General features: G+C 41.6%; 1 protein-coding gene across 1 annotated transcript in view; it reads right to left on the bottom strand.

Moving 5' to 3' along the window:
- LOC109963851 (low-density lipoprotein receptor class A domain-containing protein 4) overlaps positions 1–11835 on the bottom strand; it is a 253798-nt gene that overhangs the window by 154383 nt on the left and 87580 nt on the right. The window contains 1 exon segment of the mRNA XM_020606735.1: positions 5366–6139. Within this exon segment, the coding sequence (XP_020462391.1) occupies positions 5366–5405 (40 nt within the window). The 5' untranslated portion in view covers positions 5406–6139.

The raw sequence follows: 11835 nt of genomic DNA, 5'->3' as shown, positions 1-11835 counted from the left end.
TCCCACTTCTACCTGGTTATTCACTTCCTTGTTGATATCACTGTAAATAAACCGAGCACTACTTGCACTGAAGTCAGCCACCTGGGTCCGTCCTATTTTTTGCTCGCTCACCTCTGTGTCTGAGTGGATCTAACAGAAAGAACTGGCCACCATGGACCCTGCTGACTCCGGTGCAAGTAGTTCACTGTCAAACGCTCAACTGGCTCAGGCACTGCAGCAGCAGCAACATGACCTGTCGACCCTAACACAACAAGTAGCACAACCCACCTCCATCATGCTGTCCCAACAAACTCAATCTGCCACCCGTTCTACCAGACCTCTGTGTCCGAGCAGATCTAACAATATAAGAGACTTGGGATGTACACATGTTTACTGTAGGTGTGAGGATGAAGCCAACAAGAGAAAAGCAATAATGTGAAGAAAACAACTGAGAGGAGAGTGGGTTGTGAAAGTGAACTCATTCATATGGTGATACTTTTGCATTTATTCCTGTGTTACTAATGCACCTTTGTTTGTTTTCTACAAGCCCGGTTGTAACCAACAGCATGTAGGGCCGCACAAAAGGGTCTGAACTTATTTAACAGATCTTTTAGGAATGTATATTTATTGATGAAACCCTCACACTTCTCAAAGTAACCTGAAACTTTGCTCCTTAGAAGTCAAATGTGTTATGTCTGCTCGGACACGGAGGTGAGCGAGTCAAAAATGACCCAGGTAGTTGACTTCAGTACAAGTAGTGCTCAGTTTATTTACAGTGATGATAACAAGCAAGTGAATAACCAGGTTGAGGGAGTAGAAGCGGGACCAGGTGTCGAGCAGCAGGAAGGTAATGGATATTTGGGAAGACCGGGCTGCGGACGCTGGGGTTCACTCCTGGGCTGGTAGTGGTAGATGGTCGCTGAGGAGACAGAGTTTGTACAGGCAGTTAATAGAAGACTGTGCATCAACCTCCGTGGTGGAGATGGTACGGAGTAGAGGAGGTCCGTGGTCCGGAGAAGCGACTCGTGGAGGAGGAAGAGAAGTAGGAACAGAGGCGAGGAAGACGAGACACAGGGGCACAAGGCTGGAACAGAGCTAGGGCGAAAGAACGTGAGTATAAGGCAAATATAGCAGATACAAAAATAACGGGAACGTACGGGCCTCAGATACTAGAAAGAACTGGCAGGGGAGTGGACGGTGAGCAGGGTATAAATAGGAGGAAACTAATCAGGTGCAGCTGGTGGTGATCTGGAGATGTAAAGCAGGTGTGTCAGATGGTGTAATCAGGGTGAGGGAGCTAAAACAGAGAGGGCTGTGAGAGAGGCAGGTGCAGCCGGGCAAACCTGACAAAATGTCCTAAAAACAGGATTCTATAGTTTAAGGAGATAAAATAATTGTAAGTTTTAACCTTTGTTATCCAATGGGAAAAGGTTTCTTTGTCTTTTGGCTTTCTATATATGCTCTGGGGAAGAAAACCAAGCTGAAGAAAACTGAGCTGTGCTTTCCTCCTGTATTGTAATACTGTACTCAGCAACCAGTGGGCCTTGTCCATGATTTGGATACATGACCTGTCCTCCCCTCCGTGGTGCAGGGGCACGTCAGTGGGCCACTAGCCAGGGTCCGATGTTATTGGAGCCTCTTACTGTAATGTGTCAAGTTTATCCAGCAGCCTGGCGTTCCTTGGACAGCAGTAAGTGTTTCCTCATGCTGTGATTGTTCAGTTGAAATTATTATGCTTGGCTAAGCGGGAAATTGCATTTTGCTTTAATTTCCTAAATTTCAAAAAGTGGGTTTGTAAGCCTGTTGGTTAGTGTTTCTTTGTGGTATGCTACTGTGAAGCTGTGGTTCTGCAGAAGGTGTCCTATCAGGGTGTAGGTGGCTAGATCTGACTATTGTGCTATACTTTGTAATAGTTTCTTTGGTGAGTTAAGTTTCAACAGCACATAGATGTGAGGAGGGTTGGTAACACGGCCTTGGTCTGTGTTCCTTCTACACCTCACCTGAGAACACAATTCATGCAGTAACAAGCTCACCAAGGAAATCACTGTGGATTAAAATGCCCTGAATGCAGATGCAGACAAACGCATAGACCTGACTGAGCTGAATGGATGGCCAGACAGGGCGTGTGTGAATTTCACGGGACATGAGCTCTGGCAGTAAACAAAACTTTACATTAACCTTGCAGCGATTGACCACCAGTGTCTGCACAACTGAATGTTTGCACATTTGTTACTTCTTGATGACTTCATTCCCCTCTTCACTCCCTCAAGGCCTCTGTGGAGACTGACCACAACTAACCCACACACAGACACACACATACATATGCTCACACACACAGCTGATGAATTATGTAATCCATGTTGAGAACAGACAGAAGGCTCAGCTCTGTGATCTCTGCATATCTATAGTAGTTGGTCACAGTAAAGACTCCAGCAGGATGTATACACATATTTAGAGAGAAGCTAGGGCGTGTTTGAAGCTTTGGAGATGGTGCAAATTCTTAAGCACACAGCACACACACTGCACGCTGGCCCCAGTAGGCTCTATGTTCAGTGTAATTAACTCACACAGAACAACAGAGAGCAGTCAGCTAAGTTATAAGTCAGCCTGTCAGTGAATCTGTTTTCTATAAGCTCTCAGAGTGAGATCTCTCAAAGATCCCATCTTCCTCACAATAAAGGTTCTGTCAACCACTCCGTGCTCTTGGTTGTTCAATAGAGTGAGTGAGCTTCAGCTGCAAGTCAAATTGCTTTGACAAATCAGTGATGAGTGGAGGAGGCACATTCCTATGTGCGCTCTGGTTACCACTGCCAATAGAAACATCACAGTAGGACTCCAAACTCTCAGCAAAGACAAAATGGCAGAATGGAGAATGACAATGGCACAGTGGAAATCCAGACTGTGAGGCGACATGAGAGAATGCTGCTGGAAATCAGTCACCTCCACAGGTGCATCAGAAGGAACTGTTTGTTCATATCAGTGAGAACATGGGGGACAGCTTCCACAGTAACACCACAGCTGTGCTGAGGTCTGCTCACTAGCTTGTACTGTTGATGCTAGCACAAATGATAATCCTGATTATCATTTGCTGATTAATAATTTGAACAAAAGAATCAATTTCCTGTATTTTTATTATGTTATTTGCCTGTATTATTAAACAGATACTTTTCAATATGCAGAGTATATTTTGTACTATACTGGGTCATATGCTTCCTTAAAAATCCGTCTTAAACTCAACCTTTATTTTGTACTATACTGGGTCATATGCTCCCTTAAAAATCCGTCTTAAACTCAACTTGAAGATAATATGTGTGATTATCAATGGTCAAATTCAAAAGTGCAGTGTACAGTTACAAATGAGACATTGTGAAATTTGAAAATATTATAAGACTGTGTACATAATGTGTCCAGTTGTTGAAATATGTTCATCTTCTGAAGTTTGCGGTGCTCAGAATAATGAACAATTACATTAAAGAAAGTTGTCTCTGAATAATCCACACAACACACCTTTTAACAGTTTCCCTTCCTTTTCCTTCTCATTTCCATAATGAACAGTTCATAAAGAATACATGCAACAAACGTTCTTTGATCATGGTGGCACTACAGGAAAACTCATTAGACTGTATCCTCTGGGGGCCATGCACGTACAAAATGTTGTTTCAATCCATTCTTTAGTCATTTACAGTAGGCAAACAAAATTAGTTGTTTAGGTGCACAACTGTATAAAGTTCAGGTACACCCACACAAAGGACCTTATTGATTTTGGTTGTTTTTGACTTCTATCAAGACTGTGTGGGTGTGTACGCACTAGACTGCTGACGTCCCCTCCAAACCACAGCAGCAGTAATGCAAGTGTTTCTCTTGCACCTGTGCTTTGCCTCTGTTGACAAGTCAAATTATCCTCTCTTAAAGTTAGTGTCACATGACAAATGCAACAGATAAAAAATGAATTTCAAACAAAAAGGGGAATTGAAAAGAAAATAATATACAAACAGGGAAGAGCAAGCAACATTGTGTGTGATGTACTCTTTAGTTTTTGTTCACTGTAATCCATTGTCTGTGATAGTTCTGTTAACACAGTCGCTCTGATTGGTTCAATTAAAGATAGAGTATCATTATTCTAACAGTATCTGCTTCTTTGTATGTGGATAAGTTGCTAAATTTCAGAAATTCATAGTTTAAAACTTCTGGAAACTCTACAATTTGCCTAAGCATAAACAGATTTCATCCTAGGATTTGCCAGCGACAGGTCAGCATGTCACGTGTCTTAAACCACTGATTAACCACTGCTATTGTATGTTTAGTTTGTGTCGTGCTTCAGTTAAAAGGAGGGATGTTACTCCCTAGAGTAAGAGCTGGGCTTCTGCTGTAAGCTTGCATACAACTGCAATTACAACAGTCATAATTAGAGTAAGTGATTATGTTTAAACGAGAAACTGTTAAGCTGGTGTTAAATCTACAGAGGTGAATACTCTGGGCAGCACAGGACCTATTATTGGTTCCACTGAGGGCTGCGTTTCCCTGTGCAGGGCTCTGAATCCTCCACCTCAAAGGGTTTGTCCTGTATGATTCACTCATAAACACCCTTAAATACAAAAATAATAGATACTCATGTGCACATTCTTGAAAACAGAAGGATATGCAAATGGGTCAACCAACTACAGAATATAAGTTTGTTGAACTACCAAAAAGGTAAGAGTTTGGTTTTGTCCAAGATCACTCCTTTGTTCACGTTTTCTCTGCTTACATCTATAAACTGGGACATATTGCAGAAAGTGGTGTACATGACACCACTACCTTCTGCTCCACTATATAAATTTTCACACATAAAATATGGACATTAAAAATGGCAGAGGGTAAATATAGTGCCCTACACTGTAAACAGGGACTCATTCCAGACAAAACCATAATATTTATGGCAAAATCAGTATTCGCTGACTAAAACCTTTAACTTTCATAAGTCTTGTAAGACACTGCAAATATACAAGCTATAACCAAAGTCCTAATGCCCCCTACAGGCTAATCAAGCATTAGGCCTAGTGGACTGATTCCTTTTCAATTATCTGTCAGACAATGCTGGACTAAGTTGCATAAAAAGAATATCACAAAATGACATAAGAACTAGATGTCTCATCACCATTAAAGATTGAGTTGTATGGTCTATTGTCTTATTAAGACATACCTGTGAGACTGAAGATGAAATTTATTATGGCAACCTGATAAAATTATTCAAAAGCTGAATGAGCAAACCTGACTCCAGCTGGAAACATCTCTGACCTCAGTACACATTTTTTCTTTGACATTGACATATACATTAATACACACACACACAGACACACACACACACACACACACACACACAGTGCTGTGCATGATTAGTGTTTACCTTTAAAGGCATTTGTGGCCGGTAAGTCAGTTTCCTGCATACTGCTCCTTCCTGCGCTCTGCCAACTGCTGCCAATGCTATGATGGATGCCAACAGACCAACCTTAACCGGTCCGAGCCACAGCTGATGGGGGGAGCGAGGGTGCCCGTGAGGAATGGGTGGCACCTGCCATTTGCACTGCCATCTTTCTTCATCAACAGTCCATGTGTGGTGATGAAAGGCCACTACCTGGCAAACTCTACAACAGCCGCTCAGTGACAGCTCGTACGGTCACTGTCTGGTTAACTCCACTAAATGATGCTGTAGCTATCTTCTGACAGTGTTGCTACTGCTGAATGCAAAAGATGTGGGGTATAAAATATAATTAGGAGGAAGAGGAACATAAAGGGAGGAGATGCAGGGGTTTTTAGGTCTTCTGATCGGGGGTTGGGTCGTCAGAGGAAGGCGGATGCAAGTTTAGGAAAATGTGGGTGTGGTCTGGTGAGTGCCTCAGCCCTGCTTTTAGCTAAAAATCTATCAATCTATATTGCTTTCTTTTTATCTGAGGTTGAGGTGCTTCTGCACTTGGTCATTTGATTTCATCCATAGTCAGGTTCCTCTTTTAACCTCAGCTCTACTCAGCATGGTGTCCTCTGATTCTCCTTGCTCTTTTGCTGCCTTGTTCCCAGTGGTCTCTTTCTTCCTGTCCTGTTTCCCCTCTTATGTCTTTTGTCCCGTCGCTGCAGACTCACACTCAGCACGAGGTACCACAGCGCTCTCACACTGGCACCACAGCTAAAGAAAAGAGAGAAAAACACATAGGAAGAAACTTAGTGAACAGAAACATGAGAAACCGGAAACAACAGGCAAAATATATGCACCTGAGCAAAACCCAGGCTGGGCTAACTTCTGGCATGTGATGACCAGTTGAGAAAGTGCACAAGAACAGCACTCATCCATCCATACACACACCCCACAGCCTCACAGCCACAGTGTGCATCTCAGTTTGGATAGTGGGTAGCTGGCTGGCTGGCACAGCCCCCCTTTAGTTCCTCTCACCCACTAGGTCCTTACATGAAAGGAAAAAGTTTCACTGAAAGCCAAGCACCGCCTGTGACCCGATTTCACAGGAGGGGAGTGACAGAGCCGCATGTCCATGTGCCACTTTGAAGTCTGCCTGATAAACAGGGCTGGAGGAGGCTACAGCTGAGGAGACAACAAAACTTTATTTACATTTCAAAAGTGCCAAGTGCTACTTTTTGTGCCTGGGAAAGGAATAAAATCCATAAAGGGGAAGGGGGGGGGGTGGACTGATTTTGGTAAGTAACAACTGCTCATTTTGTTGTCATGGAGAACATAAGAACATACTGGTTAAAAGGAGGGTGCAGAGAAGGTAAATCCCATATAGAAATGTATTATGATGAGAAGTGTGTGTCAAACCGAACAAGGGACAGACACAACACACTACAAGGGGAAAAATGTGAAAAGCAACAAAAAGGAGAAAAATAGGGGCAGCTAGAGAAGGCAACAAGACAGAAATCAATCACAAGACAAGGAAATGCAGGTTTTAAAAAGTTTAAGAAGGCAAATTACACAGGACACGAGAAGGGTGGAAGAAGGGGAGGAATTTGTTGGTGAAAGAGCAGACAGACGGTAAACAAACACATGCTCTGTCTGAGGTTTGGAAAGGCACAAGAGAACTCAAGTTAGCTAGTCTTATCTTAGCTCCGTTTGCCTGAATCGGGCCCTATCAGAGGACGCACACAACAGCTTGTGCCCCGGCAGATGGAAAAGTAAATAGAGCGAGAACTGGACTGTTGTGATGTAGAAGGATATTTACTTCATGATATGCCCTTGTTATGATTTATCATTTTATCTGCTCATGACTAAGCAACTTTACAAGTGCTACTTTTTAATGGATTTAAATTATTCTGAGCAATTATATGATTTTACCTAAGTAACAGTTTCAAATCCTTGAATGGCCTGAAATTAGCCACTTAGGGTTTGTAAAGAGTAGCTAATCAACCCTGACAGGAAAGGACAAAAGAAGAGATGGCATGAAGGAGAGGAAACAACGGATGGTGGAGGACAGGGTTCAATAGTATGTCAGAGGAGATGAAAGTGGATGAGAAAAGATGGGAGGAGCTGAGATAATAGAAAACGTAAAATAAAGAAAAGAAATAGGAAGTAAAGGAGATAACAGGAGAGTAAAGAAGAGGACAGCAAAGGAAAGGAACCAAAATTAAAGTTGACAAAAAGACCGGAAAGGAATGACAAAGAGAGGAAAAGAGAGAACATGAAGGAACAGAGGATAAAATCAAGAGAAGTCCAGGAGCTGAAAGGAGAGGAAGCCACCACACTTGGCCAATGATGATTACAGCAATAGAGCAGAATTATCCCAGAAGCATCCCGTGTATGATATTGAGAGGAGCAGCCTGTGTATCCATGCAGAGATCAATCTGGTAATCTTCAGTTTTATCCCTGCTGAGGCCAGTGGAGTTCGTCACTTCACAGGCTGAACAATGATGCAGCACCTTTGATGCTACCAGAGCCACAACATTTCCAAGTCTGTTCTACAAGTGATTTTACTTCTTGAGAGGAGTTGAGCTGTGGAGCAGTACTGGGAGAAACTTTGCATTGGTGCTTCTGATCTTTCTACTTGCATTGATGTCAGTGCCACATTTGTCCATTTGTACAATGGCTCAATATAAACCTTCTTCAATTTGTCAACTTCTCATGAAATAAGAAAAAGTTATTTAAGCTCCAACCAGGAATCACTTTCATAGATTTGTCAAAGGTTTGGAATCAAATTGACAGATTCTTCAGTGGAGTCTGGAACATTCAGAAAGAAAAAAAAAATCATGTCATGATATTAAAATGTATTTAGTTTAAAATAGAAAACTGACAAATAGTTTATGGATACACTAGCAAGTCAAGTATACATGTTATTATGTTGATGTATCATATCAGTGTTGTAGTTCAACTTGAGTCCAGATTTTCAGGACTTATGACTCGACTAGGACTTGAGCACCGATGACTCGGACTCAAGCACTGACCCCATTCAGACTCAGAAGGTGGGGACAAGGACTTTTGTCTTTTTGTTATAGGCCATAATAATTCAGCATGAGATATAGATATTAAAACCTGTTCACCTGCACCATGCTGTATCCAGCACACTCCCACTGACACATACACTCAGCCTTTCTGGAAGCGGTTTTTATGTATCAGATTGTCAAGCACTATGATGGTGCAATACACAGTTAGAAAGTTTGGAATATAAAATGAGAGTGAGAGCTGTGTCAGTTGTGTTTAATGTAGGTCCTCATAATTCTGACTCAAGTAACAGGAACTCTGCTCAGGCTCGAGTCAAACTTTACCCGGATTATTCTTTGGCGACTCGGACTTGACTCGGACTCAAGGTTTAGTCCCTCAACTACAACACTGGTACATACGGTATAAAACTCTAATGTTATCATAAATTAGTGATACTCTCTCGTTTGCAACATTGCCTCCACAAATTCGAAAACAAAACACACATTTTACTTAAGAGACAGCTCCTGCAGCAAAGTCATATACTGTATATCTCCACATTGGAATCTCCTGACATCAGTCTAAAAACACATCCTGGCTTTATATGTATATTCTGTGTGCCTTCCTCTAGCATTAAAATATTTTGTCATTTTTACAGAGAATCCTCTGCCCATTGAGAACCCCTGGACCTCAATTTACAAACCACTGGCGAACGACTCTAAGCCAAAAACAAATTATTTATCTACACAATGCATACCCCCATGCTAGTGACAAACAAGCAAACCAGCTGCCACACATCTGCAGCAAACCTGGAAAAATTACATTACTGATTTATGAAACATAACAGGAGAAGGGGCAACAGTCTCAGGATTTTCAACAATTTCTAACTTATTCATTTCATTGTTGAAGCAACTGAATTACAGCAGTACTGAAGGAAACAAATTATAAAGTGGGATTTTTACAACGTGTGCATATTCGAATAGTTGATAAGGACATTATTGTATGGTGTTTATTAAATCACACTCTGACTTTGCAACTCTATTCCGGTGGGGAAATTAAAACATCACTGGGTCTATATGGAGCCCCAGAGAAAAGACTTTATCTCATTTCATTATACCATAAATGCTACTGTATTTCATATAAATCTACTGCACTGTACAGACCTTCACAGACGTATCAGGTGGATAGTAGGATATTCAACCAAGTTCTCCCACTGACATACAAGCTCTTTCCACTGACAATGAAAGTCAGCCCAGTCTGACCCCGCTGACTGCGATGACGAGGTCGTCTGAGGACAAACTACTACTGCTGTTTGCCTGACTGGGTCATCTGAGGATGGCTACGGAGAACATGGTTTGTTGAGGCCCCAGGCTGATGTTTGTCCACACACTGGCCATTTAAGGACACCACCTGGTCTACAGTGTTATCTCGGGATCTATTTGGTGGCAAGACTTTGAAGTCTGAGCAGTGCAGAAAGCAATACAGACTGGAAAACACTGCAACAGGAGAGTAACATTTAGAAGTGAAAAAGAAAAGGAAACAAAGATTTTTATCTTGTCAAACATTTGTTGCTCATTAAAAGAACACATGAAGAGGGGCCACATCAAAATGAGGAATGGTTTAATATCACTTTTACTCAAGCTACAGTATACAGCTTATCCAGTCACCTTCACACCTGTAAGACAAACCTGAAGTAAGACACAGAAATGAAAAGGCAAGCACACTGAAACTGTAGATGTAAATGTGAATGAAAATCAAATTTCTTTCATTTTTGCACATTCTTTGCAATACTATGTACTGATAATAGTTTTGGGTTATGTAGTTTATGATGTTTTCCACATTCAGGCAGGTGCACATAAGGTCACTATTGCTTGTTTATTTCTTGTCAAACAATAAGCAACAAAAGGCTCTTATGACCATTCCTGGGGCAAAATCTATCTGAAGATCTGTGACATTAAGTACAGTAGGTATAGACATTTGTGTTAGTCTGTCTGCCTCACAATGGTCTCCACATGTAGCAAACCTTACTAGGTCCAGCCCTGCTGTTATGGAGCTGTGTGTGACCTCTGACCGTTATGTAGTGGGTAAAGTAAGGCAAAGCAGAATTATTAGAACCGGAGTATGCTTCTGTGTGTCACATCTGTCTGTCACTAGAGCATATGGGGACAACTACTGCCGCAGCTCCAACGCCTGCACTAGGTCACATGGGGACATGTGAGACCTCCATCAGTGAAAGCAGCCAGACAGACAAACATGGACTGGGGAGCACGCTGTTTATCCACGGGCTGGTCACATCTGTTACACTGAAAAGTCAAGCATTCTAAGGATGTGATTGCATAACAGACTGAGAACTGGGGCTACTAAGGTGATTCAGAGTACTGCAGCAATAGACATGGAAAACAAAACCAGGAGTCACTGGAAGTACAGGTCTTATATTTGGTCTAGTGCTTATCTAACTGTATCAGCTAGACATGAAACGCCTCACTGTTGGACAATAAGCTGGATGTGTCAAAGATTATGAACTCGGACAATAATTTCCACTTCGTCTAGGATCAGGGGTGGATCAAGAAAATTTTGGATGGGGTGGCCAGGCTGGGGCACAGGCTCAGAGAGGGGTGGCACATTTGAAATACATGTAAAAAGTAAATTAAACCCCCAAGTCTATGAAATAATAAATCATATATTATTAAGAATTGAATTGTTCTGTGTAAAAATGAGACACATACAGTAGTGCTTTCTTTAGCCAACATTGGCTACACTCCTTCTTATCAGAGAAATGAATGCAAATATCATGCTACATGCATGATAAAAAATCTACAGTCACTAATTTGAGCAATGTCAATTATGAGGCACCAGAAAAAAAGTTAGTGGTATTTGAAAGCAACAATTTGTCATTATTTTTCAGTCAGATTCTGGGGTTAGTCGGTGCCACCTGCCGGCTCTGCTCGTGGATGGGATGACATGTCCCCCTCACTTTTACAGTTTCAGTTTGAAATTTCAACAGTTTCCAGTCAGAAGCCAGAGGAGGAAAGAGGAAAGTGAAAGCTGCCTCCCAAGGAACGTCTTGGTGGAGATTTTGGTGCTGTGTGAAATTTGTAAACACTACTCAGTGCTTTAGAAATACTTTAACCTCATTCACAGAGTTACTAGCACTTAAGATAGCACTATTTAATACACTCTGATTAAATTTACACACAGGAAAAAGCAGCCACGGGTAGGATACATCTTTTCGGCCTTTACAATAACACTACAGATATATGTCACTAATGTGTTATGTGTAAGAAGTCAAACTTCAAAAGACTTGGTTTTAATGAAGTATAGGTGTGATTATTGTTATCACTTTTGCACTAGTTTAGATTACTGCTCCGTTAATGACAGAACTTCTGAATTCAATGACGATTTTCAGTGTCCACACAAAAGGTATGTGTCTGAAGAGCAATATTTTGCTACTGTACAGTGTG

The sequence above is a fragment of the Monopterus albus genome, unplaced genomic scaffold (genome assembly GCF_001952655.1).
Source record: "Monopterus albus unplaced genomic scaffold, M_albus_1.0 scaffold81.1, whole genome shotgun sequence".
Classification (NCBI taxonomy): domain Eukaryota; kingdom Metazoa; phylum Chordata; class Actinopteri; order Synbranchiformes; family Synbranchidae; genus Monopterus; species Monopterus albus.
Note: the sequence above shows the minus strand (reverse complement) of the source record. Positions and strands in the feature narration are given on the sequence as shown.